The following is an 18,071-nucleotide window of genomic DNA, read 5'->3' on the forward strand; positions in this document are numbered from 1 at the left end:
GTCCTTAACGTTCACGTTCGTTCTTAAAATATAGTCCCTACCGTTTTAAAGAACAGTGTTCCGTTCTGCGACGGGGAAACCGTATTCACGTCCTGGCTAAAACAGTCTTCAATGCACAAACCAGTCTTCGAATAACTTGGTTCGATTTTATATATTACGCTTAAGAAAATACAGTCGAGAGTTAATTGATGCAACGACACGCGTCGTCGCGAATAAAAAACGGTTATCGTTGCGACTGGTTCGAAGACGGCTTAAGAGCCATCTTCAAACCAGTTGCAACGACGACTGTTTTCTGCAACCATTTTCGTCGTCGGGAAAACGGTTGCGTTTCGTCCGTCAAAAATGCGACAACGACCCACCACTAATGTAACATAGATTGATAGTAGGTACGTAATCACTAAGATGCACTAAACGAATTTAACCGCGAAATTCAAATTTAATTTGGTTTTTCGCAATTTATAAATTAATACGACAAAGTAGGCTTATGGCATTTTTATTCCGACAATGGCAGGTATCATCTTCACCGGATCACATAAAAATCATTACTTGAAAGTGTTCAGTTTAAGAAAATATTCAAAATAATGAGTTTGATATGAGCTACTGACAAAATAGTCGATACCATAACTAATTTCTAAACCTGGACCCTTTCGAGTAAAGATTTTTGTATAAACCTGGGAGGATGATACTGCCATTGGCGCAATTAAAATTTCATAAGCCTACTTTGTCGTATTAGTTACCTATGGAAATTATCAGTGGCGATGGGTAACATTGTACACGTGTCAAACACAAAAACTCTATAGTCCAAAAAGTTAACCATTGTGCACCATTTCAAGTAAAGATTTTTGTATAAACCTGTGAGGATGATACTGCCATTGGCGCAGTTAAAATTCTGTAAGCCTGCTTTGTCGTATTAGTTTACAATTGCGAAAAACAAAATTAAATTTGAATTTCGCGGGCAGACGCGTGTCATGCACGTCTATGCTTTTCAGCACAGACTAATGACACACATATATATATATATATATATATATATATATATATATATATATATATATATATATATATATATATATATATATATAATACAGGATGGTCAAAAAGTCGTGGATCAAACGCAATAGGGAGATAGAGGAGGTCATTTCCAGCAAAAAAAAATTCTACAGCATGGCCATATTTAAATTGCCCTTAAAGTTATGACTATATTTGGGGTTTTTAACAAAATACCAAATTCTCTTACAATTAGACTAATTAAAAAAAATGTGATAAAAAACAATACCTAAAACAAACGATGTTGTGTCATTACTAGATAATGTATCAGCACTCAAAACCTTCTATTGAGGCTCTGGCTACCAAATTACAAAAGCAATTAATTTTTTTCCAAAACTTTAAAGCGTTACCAAAAATTAAATGTCACTTTAAAAGCGCACTGTGAAAAAAAAATGTACTACGAAAAAGTGACCCTGCATTAGAAAAAGTTGCTGATTTAATGCCAATTCAAATGAGGTATAACACATTACTCGTTGTTTCGTAATTCTGGTATTATAATCGTTTTTTCATATGAAGGTGCAAATTTCAGTAGATTAGTTTCATTCAAAATCATTTTGAAGATTATCATGCTGCTAGTTAAACTGCTAGTTTTTTGTACATTGGAATGCTAGAAACATCACTGTGCTTGTCACACTTAAAATTTGTGAAAAGGACAGAAACTCTTCACTACCACCACGTGCCAGAACTACCCAGAACGCCCGTCTTGCAAGTCATTCAGATAGCGATATCTTTTCTAGGAAAGAAAAGGATAAATAAACTATGCCTCTCTTTCACACTAATCATCTTTCCTTATTTCAACAATGCAAATAGGAACGATGATTAGTGTGAAAGAGAGGCATAGTTTCTATATCCTTTTGTTTCCTAGAAAAGATATCGCTATCTGAATGACTTGCAAGACGGGCGTTCTGGGTAGTTCTGGCACGTGGTGGTAGTGAAGAGTTTCTGTCCTTTTCACAAATTTTAAGTGTGACAAGCACAGTGATGTTTCTAGCATTCCAACGTACAAAAAACTAGCAGTTTAACTAGCAGCATGATAATCTTCAAAATGATGTTGAATGAAACTAATCTACTGAAATTTGCACCTTCATATGAATTAACATCCTGGTGCTAGGGACATCTACTTTTATCCCGGAAAAATTAAAGAGTTCCCATGGGATTCATAAAGGCCCAGCTGTTTTACCTACAGTGGCAGCTTACGTCCTGGAAATTGACAAAGGCAACTTTATACTCCAGAAAATTAAAGATTTCCTACGAGATTTTTTAAAACCTAAAGCCACATGGATGAAGTCGCGGGCATCATCTAGTATTATATTATTATAAATATTTTATATATTTAGTAATAACAAGAGTATAATGAATATATTATTTTTTATTTATTTTATTTTATTCCTTTATTTGTAAACAACAGCGGTACAATTATTATAATTTTACATTTTAAACTAAGTATATAAAAATAAGGCCAAATGGGTTTACAATATATGAGTATGATTACAGTTAACATAAAAGAGATTATAAATTATAACAGAACTAAGCGAGTGTGTGTGCGTTTGAGTGTCTGTGTGCGCGAACGCATGTGTGTGTGTGTGTGATTATAGATATTAACATAAATATTATAATTCATAAATAGTAGTTTTATAATATCATAAATACATAGTTACATATTATTATTTTTCTGATGCAGTTTAATTATTTCTTTTTTTAATTGTATTTTGGATAGGTGGAAAAGGTCTAAATCTGAATAAGTTTTATTGTAAGTTCGCGCCAGGCGTAGAAGTACGGAGTTTTGGGCGTAGTTTGTATTGGATTTCGGTACGCAAAGTAGCTGAGGTTTACGAGGCCTAAAGGAGCGAGCGTTGAGTGAGAAAGCTGACAGCAGGCTAGGACAGTCAATTTGTCCAGTCAAAAAGTTATTATTTATGAATTTTGTATGTAGGTACATATTACATATTTGAAAAGATTTGAAAGTGCTTAGTGCTTACTACTTGATTGTAATTCAATTATAGTTGGGACTGCATCTGATTTGAATTTCTTTATTTTTAAACCAGAAATATAATAAGATTTTTCGTAATGTTTGGAGCATAGAGGAGAATATTCCTTTGGATTCCGATTACCCTTTGCATATGAAGATCTGGTTAGACACCTGGATGAAGAAATCAGACCAGACCATACCATGACAGACCAGACCAGGACAGACCCGACCTTACCAGACCAGACCAGTTTACATAATATATAAATACATTGTTTGGCCCAGAAAAAAAAAGTTTATGTGTCACGATGAAACTTTTTACCTTTGGGTTGGTTTCCCTGTCTAAATTATTAATAAATACTTAGTATTTTTGACCCTAGATAGTGGGGTTATTGCGTATTGAGTACCCTAACATTTCACTAAAAATACCTACCTAAAAAGTTGTGTTAACTACTTAGTAAAAAATATTCTGCTACAGATAATTTAACGAACACAAAGTACAATCATTGTATCATTTGTTATTTAACTATGATGATGTATTAAGGTTACACAACAGACAGATTTGGTTAAATGGTAGGGTAAAAATGGAAGTGACAGGTCGCCAGGTCATAAAATCCTAACTCCTTTTTCGACTTTCGCGGGATGACAAAGAGTTCATTCATTTTGTTTTTCTCTCGTTTATAGATCAGTATAATCTAGCTGAAGAAATAGTATTGTATTGAAAATAGATTGTTTAGGATTTAGATTATTTTGTTGTTATTTAGGTTTAAAGTTTAAACACTGGCATTATACACAGTAAAACTTCAGAGTACAGGGTTTTTATTTATTTTATTCTTCTTCAATCAATAATGCATCCAAGAATGTCGCAGGTGGATGTAAACTTTCAGGATTATATCGGACGGACGTACGGACCGACAGATAGACAGACAGACAACAAAGTGATCCTATAAGGCTTCCGTTCTTCCTTTTGAGGTACGGAACCCTAAAAAATGATTAAAGATGTTGAATGGTGGTAGCCGTGGTTTGGACTTCGGCCTTCTTTTCTGGAGGTCAGGGGTTCGATCCCGAGCACGCACCTGTGTAAAGTTTGCAATCTCCACTGGGCCAGCAGCTTGTCCGACTATATCCTGAACCCTTCTCATTCTGGGAGGAGACCTGTGCAGTAGTGGGCTGGCGATGAGTTGACCAGATGATGATAACGAAAACCAACTAATTAAAGTATTGTATTTCAGGATCAAGAAGCTTGCAATGTAATGCTGAAGGCAAATGTCAATGCAAACCTGGAGTGACAGGCAATAAGTGTGATAGGTGTGCGCCAAATCACTATGAATTCACGAACCAGGGGTGCAAGCCGTGCGGTTGCAACGATTCTGGGTCCTTCGCGAATATTCCACAGTGCGATCCTGAGACTGGTGTATGTTTATGTAAACAGAATGTTGAAGGCAGACAATGTAGAGAGTGAGTGAAATTTTTGAAATTTCAGTTAGCTGTAAGTTCATAAGTGAGGTCTCAATATGTTAAAACAGTCTGGATAGACCCCTACTACGTAGATAGACGATCTCAAGCGAGTCGCTGAAGTGGTGTATCTCGTATTATGTGGAAATACCTATTCCTTGTCTATCGTTCAAACGACAACGAAGTTAGGTTGTATGTGAGGCTTTTTCTACTACTTTACCAGCTTTATTAGCAAATACTACTATTTATTAGCAAATACTTACTAGAATACAATCAAACGTACGCGTATAGAAATTAATATGACCCGGAAACTGATTATGGTTTTCAGTCATAGTCTGCTATGGCAGAAATATTAGAGGGGGTAGGTAATTGGTAGCCCCCATTATGGTAGCACAAATAATAAGATTAATCTATGTATCACTGCGTTTTGAAGCTACCGAATTCGAAACAGAAGAAGTTGTAGGCATGTAATGAGAAGTAATTATTATTATTTTTAATTGTAGATGCAAACCTGGTTTCTTCAATCTTGATATTGGGAATGAGTTCGGTTGCACGCCATGTTTCTGTTTCGGCCACTCGTCACAGTGCAGCCCAGCACCTAAGTATCAAGCGCACCAACTCACTGCACATTTCATCCGAGATGCTGAAAAGTGGACCGCCGAATATTATAATCACACTTCCGCTCCGCTAAAGTTTAATGCCAACATGCAAAATATAGGTTTGTAATTATTCATATCCATATTAGATTACTGGATGACTCACCGGATTTAAACCCACTCTCTAACCGGTCAGCTTCTTCTTCTTCTCTCTGGGCTGGTTTCCGCACTTAAACGTTTCCGTCTGTTGTGCGTGCGTTGCCCCTCCCCGCCGAAGTCTTCACTCCAGCCATCCAAGCTCGCTCCAGAAGCCAAGTAAACAAACTGACCGGTCAGCTATTGACACTTCAAAATTTTTATTTTCCTAGTGATGAAGTATACCTACTATTCCGTGTTATTAATATAGTATCGGGTGAAATATAAAAGTACAAAAACGGATTTTTACAGCTGTATCGGCGAAGGATTCTGAAAAAATCTATTTCGTGGCTTCCAAGCAGTTTCTAGGAGACCAAAGGCCTTCTTACAATCACGACCTTAAATTTTCTTTACGCTTGGGCGAGAACAGAGGCTATCCTGAATCTCAAGATATCATTCTTGAAGGCGCCCGCGCTTCTGTCTCGTTACATATTTATGGTCAAAACAATCCAGAGCCTAATGATCAGGTACACACACATTTTAATTTTTTTGCACTATGCGATATCTTAGCAATTTTATTGCATTGCGGCGAATGCTTATATTAGACTATGCAGATTTCATACTATAAAAATTATTGCCATGCCATGCTCTTCAAAATTTGAATTTTGTTTGTTATTCAAGTTTGTCAACAAAACTTACTTAGGTACTTGTATCTGCAATAAGCATATTTTTGTTGCAGGAACAAGAATATACCTTTAGATTACATGAGGATCCCCGATACGGATGGACACCGACCTTATCCAACTTTGAGTTTATGTCAATGCTTCAAAATTTAACTGCAATTAGAATAAGGGGTACATATAACAAATTTGGTCAGGGTTATTTGACGGGCTTCAAGCTGGACACTGCGGAGATTGGTCGGGAAAAGGGTTCGGCTCCCGCTAATTGGGTGGAGAAATGTTCATGTCCGAAGGCTTACGTTGGTGATTATTGTGAGGAGTGTGCGCCTGGCTTCAAACACGAGCCAGCGAACGGTGGCCCTTACTCGACTTGCATACCTTGTGACTGTAATGGACATGCTCATATTTGTGATACAGCGACAGGTTAGTTAATTGATGGTACCTGTATAGCTTCCAAATATTGTAATAAATAGTTTTTGTAACATATGGGGACAAGTTTACAAAACTAGCCACAACCATAACGTAACTAATTGAGAAATCTTCTGTATATATATACTCGTATAAAAGTACTGACTGACTGACTGATCTGCAACGCACAGCTCAAACTACTGGACCAATCAGGCTGTTTGGCATGCAGATAACTATTATGATGTAGACATCTACGACAAAAGGATTTTTGTAAATCCAACCTCTAAAGGGGTAAAACAGGGGTTTGAAATTTCTTTTCTTTTCTTTCTTTTTTCTTTTTTGTCTCTTGTTGTTTAGTCAACGCGGTCGAAGTTGCGGGCATAAGATTTTTCTATTATATTATTGTAAAAATACTTACATATATCATTAGAGAATCAAAAATATTATATTATTATACTAGCAACCCACCCCAGTTTTGCACGGGTGAACTGATGTACTTAGAGTTGGTGCCAGTATGGTTATTTTGTTATATTATTTCAAAATAACACGACAACATTTTCGATGAAAACTCTCAGTCGGATTGATTTCTTTCGACATTTTGAACTTACTTAACCTCATATTTATTTCAAGAAATTAACAAAAAAAATATTAAACTATACACAACCTTCCCTTTGAACAAATCTATCGATTGATGAAACCCCCATTATAATCCATTGCATAGTTTAAGAGATCTAAGCGTACAGAGGGACAGACTGCGAGAAGCGAAATGAACAGATTTTATACCTAATAATATATTAATTGCAGGTTTTTGTATCTGTAAACATAACACTACTGGAAGTAACTGTGAGCTCTGCGCAAAGGGTTTCTATGGCAATGCCATTGCTGGAACTCCGGACGACTGTAAACCATGCCCTTGTCCCAAAGACAGCGGATGCATTCAGTTGAGAGATCAAAGCATCGTTTGTACCGACTGCCCGGCCGGATACGCAGGTAACACAATTTGTCTGACTAATTATTAATTGTACCTATGATGTTTTTGATCGTTTTAGGGCTAGCGCACATATGGCGAAGCGCAGCGCAGAGCATGCCCGTGAAGTTTCCTAATCGCGTGACACATTACGCGAATTTGTACCAGAGAATGCGCGAGCACGCGCGGGACTGCGCGTGGATGCACAAGTATCCGCACGAATGCACAATTGATTTTAGATATTATTTCAATGAGGACAATGTCGATAATATTTTGACTGTGAAAAATGCTCTGCAAAATATATGAAAACGCTATTTTATTTGAAAGAAATTGGTACTTTCGGCATTCCTGTCGTGAAAACTTAAAACTATAAGACAGTGGTTTTTTTTTTTGAATTTTCAATTCAATTTGACTACCTGGGTAATATTGTGTATACTAACATTAGACGCCTGCCAGCGACGTCGAAGCTTTGACGATTTGTTAGAAGTACCTCACCTAACTGTCGTGAGCTGTGTTAATACAGATACTGACCATTTTCTTTTTTCATTTAGGGCCAAGGTGTGAAGTGTGTGCAGACGGGCATTTCGGTGATCCCACTGGTCAGTTTGGTCCACCAAAAGAGTGTGAGGAGTGTCAATGTAACGGAAACGTGGACCCCAACGCTGTTGGAAACTGCAATAGGACTACTGGAGAGTGCTTGAAGTGTATTTATAACACTGCTGGTGATCATTGTGATAAGTGCTTAAGTGGTAAGTTGGCGTAATTGTGACAAAGATCTATAAACTATCTAATTTATATACAGTGTGGGGAAATCCAAAACCGTAGGAGATACAGGGAAACTGCTTTAGGAACCTATAAGTCTTTTTTGTGAAAAAAATTTTGGCTGTTAACTTATTTTTTAAATAATGTTGTAGGTTTCTTTGGTGACGCGCTTTTACAAAACAATAAAGGAGACTGCAAACGGTGTGAATGTCACGAAGCGGGTACATTGGAGAGTCCAGAGGGAACATCCCAGTGTGACGGTCTCACAGGTTATTGTTCATGTAGGCCCCATGTCATTGGCAAGAACTGTGACAAGTGTGAGGTAATATTGTAGTAATAACTAGCTTATTCCTTGACTTTATAGGGTTCCGTACCTCAAAAGGAAAAAGGAACCCTTATAGGATCACTTTGTTGTCTGTCGGTCTGGCCGTCTGTCCGTCCGTCTGTCTGTCTGTCTGTCCATCTGTCCGTCTGTCGTGTCTGTCAAGAAAACCATAGGGTACTTCCCGTTGACCTAAAATCGTTAATTTAGTAGGTAGGTAAGTCTTATAGCACAAGTAAAGGGAAAAATCCGAAAACCGAATGATTACATCGCAAAAAAAAATTAAAATTTGTTCATGAACAAATAATAATTAGTATTTTCAATTTTCGAAGTAAGATACCAGGTGGGGTATCATATGAAAGAAAAATAATACATCCAATGCTTGCCGTTCTTGTAACTTTGGAGGTTCTTAGCTAGATCATCTCGTGGTTGTACGATCACTAACATAATTATACTATTAAATCTAGGATGGTTACTACGACATCCGTTCGGGCAAAGGTTGCAAAACCTGTGATTGCAATCTTGAGGGATCATACAACGCCACTTGCGACCCTGTTAGTGGCCAATGTTACTGTAAGCCTGGTATCGATGGGTAAGTGCAATTTATTAAAATATTTCTAGATAATGCACGCGACTTCTTCTGCGTTGATATAATTTTTTTTTAAATCCCATTGGAACTTTCATTTCCGGCTTCAGAAGTAGCTATATGTGTTTCTAGCAAGCAAGCTGTCTCTGTATCAAAGATTATGCCCAGTCTTCGAACATGCGGATTTTGGCATTCCCATGGGAACTCTTTCACTACACTTACACTAAGATGTAAATCAACTTTGCACTAAAAGTTAACATCAGTTTAACAGTTGGGCTATTCAATGCTAGTAGACAGTAAGACAGTTACTCTGCATATACTTATACTATTAAGAGTAATAAATTAAGCCATGTTATTGTTAGCTGCCAGTAATATGAAACTCATGTGAAAACAATTTAATAACATTTAGGCGATTAATGACTATATCGACTTTAGTAAATTGTTCAACTTCAATGAGCAATTGCTACTTACGCTCGACTAGTCGCCCGGCAACTCAGTCGACGGCGACCGTTAGAATTTCTAAAATTTTATGGAAGTCGCCGTGTGTATACACAAGCACCGCAATCACCCCAATATCGTACTATACACATGGCAACTTCCATATAGATTACAGATTCTAATGGTTGCCGTCGATCGAGTTGCCGGACGACTAGTCAACCATGAGCATGGGTTTAATTATAGGAAAGTAAAGAAAAGCTGTATTCTTTTATCACATTAGGGCCGGGGCACATATAGCGAAGCGCAGCGCAGAGCATTTTTCACAGTCAAAATATTATCGACATTATCCTCACTGAAATAATATCTAAAATCAATTGTGCATCCGTGCGGATACTTGCGCATCCGCGCGCAGTCCCGCGCGTGCTCGCGCATTACCTGGTACAAATTCACGCGATTAGAAAACTTCGCGGGCATGCTCTGCGCTGCGCTCCGCCATATATGCGCCGGTCCTTAGTCTTCTTTAGCTGTGTAAAAAACAAGCGAATTTTAGATTTTAGTTATTAAACAATAGTCGAAAGAGAATGTTATATCAACATTGTTCATATTCAGTATCCACTGCGACCGTTGCCAGCTGAACCATTACGGCTTCTCGGTAGAGGGCTGTAAGGACTGTGACTGTGATGTGTGGGGCTCATTTAATTCCCAATGCGGTATGGATGGTCAGTGTACCTGTCTTGAAAATGTCGAAGGCAGACGGTGTGACAGGTAAGAGTTTGAAACATCCACTGTTTACGATTGTGACCGATTTTTTTATCTTTAACTATACGGAACCGAACTTATCCTCGCTTTTTGATGGTTTCAAAATTTCGAAGCAATTCGCTAGAGAATCGAAAGACACGCGTTGTTTCGGTCAATCAGAGAGAAGAAAAAGTCCAACAGGAACTCTTAAAGGATTAAAAATAAACTTCACTGTACCTATCTATTAAAATGCCAAAACATTAGGAACAGCAAGTTTTTCGCTCTTCTGTAAAGCTGCTCATGACTTACCTACGTGGTGTTAGAACTACGACGATGTTATAGCGTTCATAGCTTTTTATTTCTTAACGAGGCTTTATCTCTGAAATTGCTGTCATTTTCTGTACATAATATTTCAAGAGTTTACCATGTCACGTGTTTTACAGTAAAACCACGCACCAATTGCAATATTAAACTGTTGTTTTTTGTATGGATAGGTGTATGGAGAATAAGAAACGCAGAGCTGACAGACAAGGTTGTGAAGAGTGCCCACCATGTTATAGTCTCGTGCAAGACGCGGTAAATCAGCACAGGAAAGAGCTGAAGGAATTAGATGATGTGAGTTTATTATTTTTTCATAATTTGCTTTCATTAAAAAAGGGAGAAGTGTACGCTATTAGCAGCATTCCTTTACATAGTTTGAAAATTATCAATATTTAAAAACGTTACTCGGCTTCAACAGCATTGGGATAATTAAATTAGGTAAGTCATAAAATCTATAATACTTGCACGAAGTTTTCAGTTAGTTACTAACTTGAAACTGGTCGTTTGTTCTAGATACTCTCGAAAATATCTAAAGCACCGACTGTGGTTGAAAATGCTGATTTCGAGAACGAATTGCAACGTGTGAAAGCTGAAATAGAAAGACTAGCGGAAGAAGCGCAGGCGGAGCTTGGTAGCGGGCCCGGTACCAATATCACCAATAACTTAGCAGATCTTGCCGACAGACTGGCCGATGTCAGGTAAATCAATTCATTAAAGTTTTTAGATAGAAAAAGTTAGATAATAAAAGTACATAAACGTGTTTATTGACTATGTCAAGTGATGCAACTCAAATAGGCCCTCATTTCCTCTGACTCATTTCGTACTGCTGCGATAAAAGTACGTTTTCTTTTATTACTTTATTCATTTGTATGCATCAGTTCTAAACAGACGAATAAAAGTTGTAAATAAATCACAGAATAGTAATTAATATCTTATAAATAACCGTGATCTTTTTAGGAATATGTTATTCAAAATTGAAGACGAAAGCTATGAAGGTAATGAATCAGTTGAAAGAAGCAAAGGCAATGTTTCCAAAGCAGAAGATACAATAGAAGCCGCACAAAAGGAAATTAACGTAAGTAATTCTATTATAAGAGGTGTAAATACTTAAAGTGGCTGGTGGGACGCTTTGGTCGTGGCTATCGTCAAAGTCGTGCCACTGAGCCACTTAACGTTCCGGTGCGATGCTGCATAGAACGCGGGTTTAGTAAAACTGCCATACCCCTTACAAGTTAGCATGCTTCCATCTTAGACTGCAACATCACTTACCACCAGGTGAGATCGCAGTCAAGGGCTAACTTGTATCAGAATAAAATAAAATATGTAATAAATAAATTCAGAGATATTCAGAGAAAATTGTCCTTAAAGTTAATTCATTTAAATCTGCTTCAGTTCATGCATGTTATGATTTTGCAGAGTGCACTGGAATATCTGGATGGTGAAGGAGCAGCTGCATTAGCTAAAGCTCGCAATAGATCTGAGCAATTTGGTAAACAGTCTGTAGACATGTCTGCATTGGCTAAAGAATCTCGTTTACTGGCAGAAAAGTTAGAAAACGATGCAAAAAATATCAAAGATATCGCTGAAAAGGCATTAAACACTTCTCTTACTGCAAACACAATAGCTAAAGATGGAATTACGAAACAAGCCAACATAAGGTAATAAAAACTTAATCATGATAGTAATCGTTTTACATTTTTAAGTTCTTAATTGTGATATTATTTGAAAAATTTCTTTCCATCTACAGTAATGAAGTTCAAATATTAGCAAACGAGTTAAATGCAGCTGCAGGAAAGTTGAGTAGTCTGGCAGAATTAGCTGATCAGGTCTTGAAGCGGGCTAAAACTGTGTATGATGAAGCTTTAGGACTTTATGCTGAGGTCAACACTACCTTGCTGCCAGACATAAAGCTGAATGAATTACATAATTCTGCCATAGAAATGAATAGAACTGTAAGTATTTTAAATATGCTACAATTATTTAAAAATTCTAAACCGATAATTTTATAATACAGTCGTATGTATGCAGATTGACGAAAAATCGGCAGAATTAGATCAACTTAGGAGCGACACTGAAGAAATACTTCAATCTTTAGAAGATGAAATTGGCCGTGGAAAAGATCTTCTGAAACAAGGTCACGAACGACAAGATAAACTCTATGACTTACTCGGTCAGCTCGATGAATTACGAGCTCAAGCTCAAAAAGACGTAGAACTCACTAATACTACATTAAAAGAAGCAGGTGATATTTACAAAACGCTTAAGGGTAAGTTTGGTTCATTCTTTATCATCATCAAAAAACGATACTTGTCACTTTTTAATTAAACCTTATTTGATTCAGGATTCAGTGATAAAGTGACGAAGTCCCGTAAGCTAGCTGAAAAAGCGGCATTAGATGTACCTGGAGTACAAGAGAAAGTAGCAGCTGCTGACGCAAGCATCACGAGCATTACGGATGAATTGACAGCTGCTAGTGATAAAGCTAAGGAAGCTAGGGACTTAGCTCAACAAGCCCAACAGGATTATGCCAATAAAGCCTCTGAGGTAACTGTTTTGATATAACAAATCTTATAAATATTAATTAAAGTTTGCTTGTCTGTTTGTCACATATGAGTTGCTTATAGTTCAAACTTTGTACGTTGTTCTTGGCGCATGCCTTGTTATGTTTGACCGGCCGAAGCCTCAAGGCCGAGCCTTCTGGTCCCGTGACCTCTCAGATGGCTTGGCTACCTGGATGACACGTCTGGACAAGGAGGCGTTTCAGATCTTTTTCATTACCGTCGACTGAGGCCGCGTACTTAGCATTTGCATGAATGTTTCTGATGTAGAACCATCGACTTATTATAGGCGGCATGCGAAACATTTGAATAATATATGCATGACGCAGAAGGTTAAGTAATCAATAATGTTTAAAATACTTCGTGTAGTTTGCTAAATAGATATCAATGTCTACATTATCTTTTAGTAAACAACTTTGTACAAAATATCTTGCGACATTATAATATGTAATTTTTAGGCTGCTCATGAAATTCGAAAAGAAGCGTCGAGGTCTAGAGCTGAGGCTCGTAGACTCCGAGACGAGGCTGAAAAACTATCAAGTAAGATTAAGCTATATTTTTATTCATTTATTTTAGCTTTGCCTATATCTTTGTTTGTGTGTTTTTTAACAATTCAATATATTTGATTCAGCTCGCGTGCAAGGAACTGCAAAACAAATCAAAGAATTAGAGAAGCAGGCAGATGATAATATGCAACTAACTCGTGACGCTAAAATGAAGGTAGGTTAAGGAATATAATTTTTTTAGTTGAGTTAGATATGTATGTTTAATCAATTGTATTGGTATTTATAACTAATAAAAATATGTCTTCTGACGCTATAACTAAGTTCAAATGGCTTGTTGGTAAACATGACAATCGAAGTTTATACTTTATTTGGACAGGTGGGTCAAGCAAATACAGATGCTCGAGAAGCCGAAAAACAAGTTTCTAAAGGTTTGGAAGATTTAAAAGTCATCATGGACGAGCTACAGAACTTACCGACTTTAGATGATGCGGCGCTTGATCGATTAGGTAAGTATTACCCGTGCGCATTAACATGGCACCTGGCTCGAAAGCAACCCCTCCTCCCACTTCCCCGCGCGATGCCCCGCTCTCGCCGTGCCGCTACTGGTCTCGCACGGCGCAGCGGCACGGCGAGAGCGGGACATCGCGCGGGGAAGTGGGAGGAGGGTTGTTTTCGAGCCAGGTGCCATGTTAATGCGCACGAGTTATACCTAGCAATATTGATTTGTTATTTTATGAATAAAACTGCTCATAAATTATTATGTTGTACAAAACAATAAATAATATATATTTTTTGTATTGCAGAGGAAAGTTTAAAAACGGCTGAAAGTTCATTGCGGGCAGTGAACCTAGATGGCAAGATTAAATCCTTAACAGAAGCTAAGAACAACCACCAACGGTATTTTTTTTTCTATTACAGTGTGAAATTTTAATGATTGTTTTCCCGCGGTGAAATAATTTTGTTTGGGTAGTAAAGTCGATTTCTAAAAAAAATATTAGGATCAAAAGTGGTAATCGCGAAAACTAAACGCGAAAGTGACCCCAAATCAATAGTAATACCTCGCGATAGCGTCGTGGCCGCGCAGCGGTGCGTTTTAGTTTATGCCGCATGACTACGCGGGAGAGCTTATTTTGCAGCGAGTGAAATTCGAGTAGTCCCTGCATCAGGTATGTCTAATGAAATACTATTGTTTCTCACGCTTTCATATTTTTCTAATTATTTCAAAACCACATTTTTATTTTTAAAATTCAATATTTCTATAGTTTACCTAGGTAGATGAGGGTAAGGGCCGGGGCACATATGGCGGAGCGTAGCGCAGAGCATTTTTCACAGTCAAAATATTATCGTCATTGCCCTCATTGAAATAATATCTAAAATCAATTGTGCATCCGTACGGATACTCGCGCATCCGCGCGCAGTCCCGCGCATGCTTGCGCATTCTCTGGTACAAATTCTCGTAATGTGTCACGCGATTAGAAAACTTCACGGGCATGCTTTGCGCTGCGCTCCGCCATATGTGCGCCGGCCCTAAATCAATCAGCCGCGGGAAAACGATCATTAAAATGTCACGCTGTAACATAGTATATTAGAAAATTTTGTTTTTTAGTCTCTCTGAGTTTTGTATACTGCTTATATGTCATGTATTTTTTATATTTATGTCTAGATGGATTAAGCAGTATCAAGACGAGCACAACCAACTTCGTAGTGAAGTGGACAACATCAAAGACATCTATCAGCAATTACCCGGTGGTTGTTTTAAGAAGATCGTTCTTGAACCAACCGAAGGACCAAGTAGACCTGCTAGCTTTAGATAAAATCAATGATAGAAGATTTCATCACAGAATTGCTGTCTTTAGTAGATAGTATTTTTTTCGGTCAACGGAATGCCCCAACAAAACTACACTTAGGTCTATATTAGCAACATACAACTTGATATTATGTTGGTACATTGTTTCTGCTTTTTTATAAATATTATATTAAAGGATGAAGACTGAATGTTTATAACTAAGAGGGCGTTCGTTTTTGCGATCGATATGACTTTACTGCTGTCTGATAGGCCGTCTATAGACTTTTGTGATATATGTGGCCTTTTCATGTATTTTACAATTCATGTATTAAAAGGATACTTAAAAATTGATCAAGATTAGATTATCAAAATTTTTACTAAATTAAAATCTAGTGCCTTAAGTTAGGATTTAATATTAATAATAATAATAAGTGCGTTATATACTTTGTAGAAAAGATATTAAATATTTTAAGCCGAAGAAATAGTACATGCCTACATTTTTAATACTGCCTGCTCCATAATGCATGTACTAGGGGATATGACTGATGAGTTTTAGCCGTAATTAGTAAAATAAAAATAAGTCTGAATCACTATGTAAATCAATTCAATTATCCATTTTTTTGCACCTAATCTTAAAATATCCTGTTTGTATGTTTAACAATCTGCATTTATTCGCATTTTATTTCCTAAATTAAAAGTAATTAGATTGTAATCTTTTGGAGTTGTTTAACAATCTTATGAACAATATTTTGTAAAGATAAGTTTTATAATATTATATACTGTGCCATATATACTGGGTACAATTTGTAAATAATTACAATTTAAGTACTGTCATACTTGGGTAACTTATTTTAATAAAATACAGATTGTTTCTCAAAATTATTACACGTATTTCGCCAAAGAAGAAGAATGACAAGAAAGGTGTATTTTAGGATATTTTCATATTTTTATTATTTGTATTGAATGATGAAAAATATTAGTTTATTAGATTTCACTGTACTTTATTTATTTGTAATAAAATATTTTTAACTATGTTTTATATTTTTATTTACACCAGAACTTCACCTTACTCTTAAAGCTCCTAAAAAAAAAATCTTACTAAGCCTACCTACTTATCTATGTCTACAAGTTACTAAACGTAGTATTTTTGACTACCAGCCAGGGCATGCCAGACCTTTGTCATTTTATAAAAGCTGAAAGTTTCTCCCAACACTGTGAGGAAATTGGGAAGAAACTAGCGACTATGAAGTTCAGATCATGGTACCTTTGGGAGATAACAGGTAATAAACGTGTAAAAAATCTTACGTCAAAGTAGATATAGTCTAATTTTTTTATATTTTCTTCGGAATAGTATTAGAAATCACGTCATGCATTGCCAGATATGCAGAGGTGCCTTGCCTTCTAACGTCTGGCAGGGGGTTGCTAACATATTATTATAAAATATTGACAATGTCATCACAAAATATAATATGGGATGAGCCGATTAGCAGATCGGTGCATCTTTTAGCCTCTTGTGAGTACTAAGTGCTATAATACTGAGACTGATACTGTTAGGTCCGGGACACATATGGCAGAGCGCAGCGCAGAGCATTTTTCACAGTCAAAATATTATCGACATTATCCTCGTTGAAATAATATCTAAAATCACTTGTGCATCCGTGCAGATAATCGCACATCCGCGCGCAGTCCCGCGCGTGCTCGCGCATTCTCTGGTAGAAATTCGCGTAATGTGTCACGCAATTAGAACACTTCGCGGGCATGCTCTGCGCTGCGCTCCGCCATATGTGCGCCGGCCCTTAACTGAGCTCTTGCCATTTCAGAACCTGAATGGTGTATCTAGCTGCAATTACTTCCATCAAAGAGTTTAAACTCTCTATTGGAAAAAGAACTTTGTCTGTTGCAGTTAGTTTTCGTCTAGGGGCCAAAATAATGAAGCCACATCTATTCCGTTGTGGAAACTGGGTCGATCAACTTGCTCATCACAGCCACTCTTTAGCACTAAAGTTTGATTAAGCTTTTTAGGCTTCAACGCTTCGGGCTTGGGTTAGGGTTTTTAGTTAATTTTCATTTCAAGCATTTATTTTCGAAATACTGTAAAAGAAAACTCAGAATTATTTCAATAAACCTCAGTCAACGAGGCGCCTCTAACTTTTCGGAATTATATAAGTACGTTTTAATCAATTATTTACTTTGATCTATTTAACTATTTACTTTGATCGTGAAGCAAAGCATCGTAAGGAAACCTGCATGCTCGAAATTTTTCCATAATGTTCTCAAAGGTTGAAGGTCCCCGACGCGACGAGTGCTTGGACAAAATAGTTTCAAATTGAGTAATGTGATATCCTAGATTTTTACGACAGCTACGTTGCACGGCTGTGGCTGTACTGACCGTAAAATATAGTAGACCTACTGGTAGCTCCGAAACAACATTGTACAAGAAACATTGAATAAAAAGTACAATAGGTACCTAAGTGTATTGTGCTATCTACCTAAACAAAATATTATTGATGCGTACCTACGTTTTGTAACGTCAATGGTATTGCATGATATGTAGCTAGGTACATTATGGTGTGTACCTAATGGTTCTTGAGTTGTTTTGGAACAGTTTACCTTTCTATCAGACTAATATTATAAAAGCGAAAGTTTGTATGTGTGTGTGTGTGTGTGTGTGTGTGTATGTTTGTTACTCCTTTACGCAAAAACCACTGGACGGATTTGGCTGAAATTCGGAATGGAGATAGATAGTATCCTGTATTAGCACATAGGCTAATTTTTATCCCGGAAAATCAAAGAGTTCCCA

At 37.1% G+C, this 18,071-nt stretch overlaps 1 protein-coding gene across 1 annotated transcript in view; it reads left to right on the forward strand.

Annotated features, from left to right (window-relative positions):
* Positions 1–15,323, forward strand: part of LOC123880151 (laminin subunit gamma-1) — a 37,740-nt gene extending 22,417 nt beyond the window's left edge. Inside the window, exons 9-29 of the mRNA XM_045928105.1 lie at positions 4,246–4,471; positions 4,972–5,186; positions 5,512–5,726; positions 5,939–6,302; positions 7,092–7,277; positions 7,806–8,003; positions 8,169–8,338; positions 8,806–8,930; positions 9,972–10,127; positions 10,595–10,715; positions 10,935–11,119; positions 11,379–11,496; positions 11,838–12,079; positions 12,169–12,373; positions 12,450–12,687; positions 12,763–12,965; positions 13,438–13,519; positions 13,611–13,699; positions 13,862–13,991; positions 14,289–14,382; positions 15,149–15,323. Of these exons, the coding sequence (XP_045784061.1) occupies positions 4,246–4,471; positions 4,972–5,186; positions 5,512–5,726; positions 5,939–6,302; positions 7,092–7,277; positions 7,806–8,003; positions 8,169–8,338; positions 8,806–8,930; positions 9,972–10,127; positions 10,595–10,715; positions 10,935–11,119; positions 11,379–11,496; positions 11,838–12,079; positions 12,169–12,373; positions 12,450–12,687; positions 12,763–12,965; positions 13,438–13,519; positions 13,611–13,699; positions 13,862–13,991; positions 14,289–14,382; positions 15,149–15,299 (3,713 nt within the window). The 3' untranslated portion in view covers positions 15,300–15,323. The remainder of the gene's footprint in view (positions 1–4,245; positions 4,472–4,971; positions 5,187–5,511; positions 5,727–5,938; positions 6,303–7,091; positions 7,278–7,805; positions 8,004–8,168; positions 8,339–8,805; positions 8,931–9,971; positions 10,128–10,594; positions 10,716–10,934; positions 11,120–11,378; positions 11,497–11,837; positions 12,080–12,168; positions 12,374–12,449; positions 12,688–12,762; positions 12,966–13,437; positions 13,520–13,610; positions 13,700–13,861; positions 13,992–14,288; positions 14,383–15,148) is intronic.
* Positions 15,324–18,071: the final 2,748 nt, after the last annotated feature.

Source organism: Maniola jurtina, chromosome Z (genome assembly GCF_905333055.1).
Source record: "Maniola jurtina chromosome Z, ilManJurt1.1, whole genome shotgun sequence".
Classification (NCBI taxonomy): domain Eukaryota; kingdom Metazoa; phylum Arthropoda; class Insecta; order Lepidoptera; family Nymphalidae; genus Maniola; species Maniola jurtina.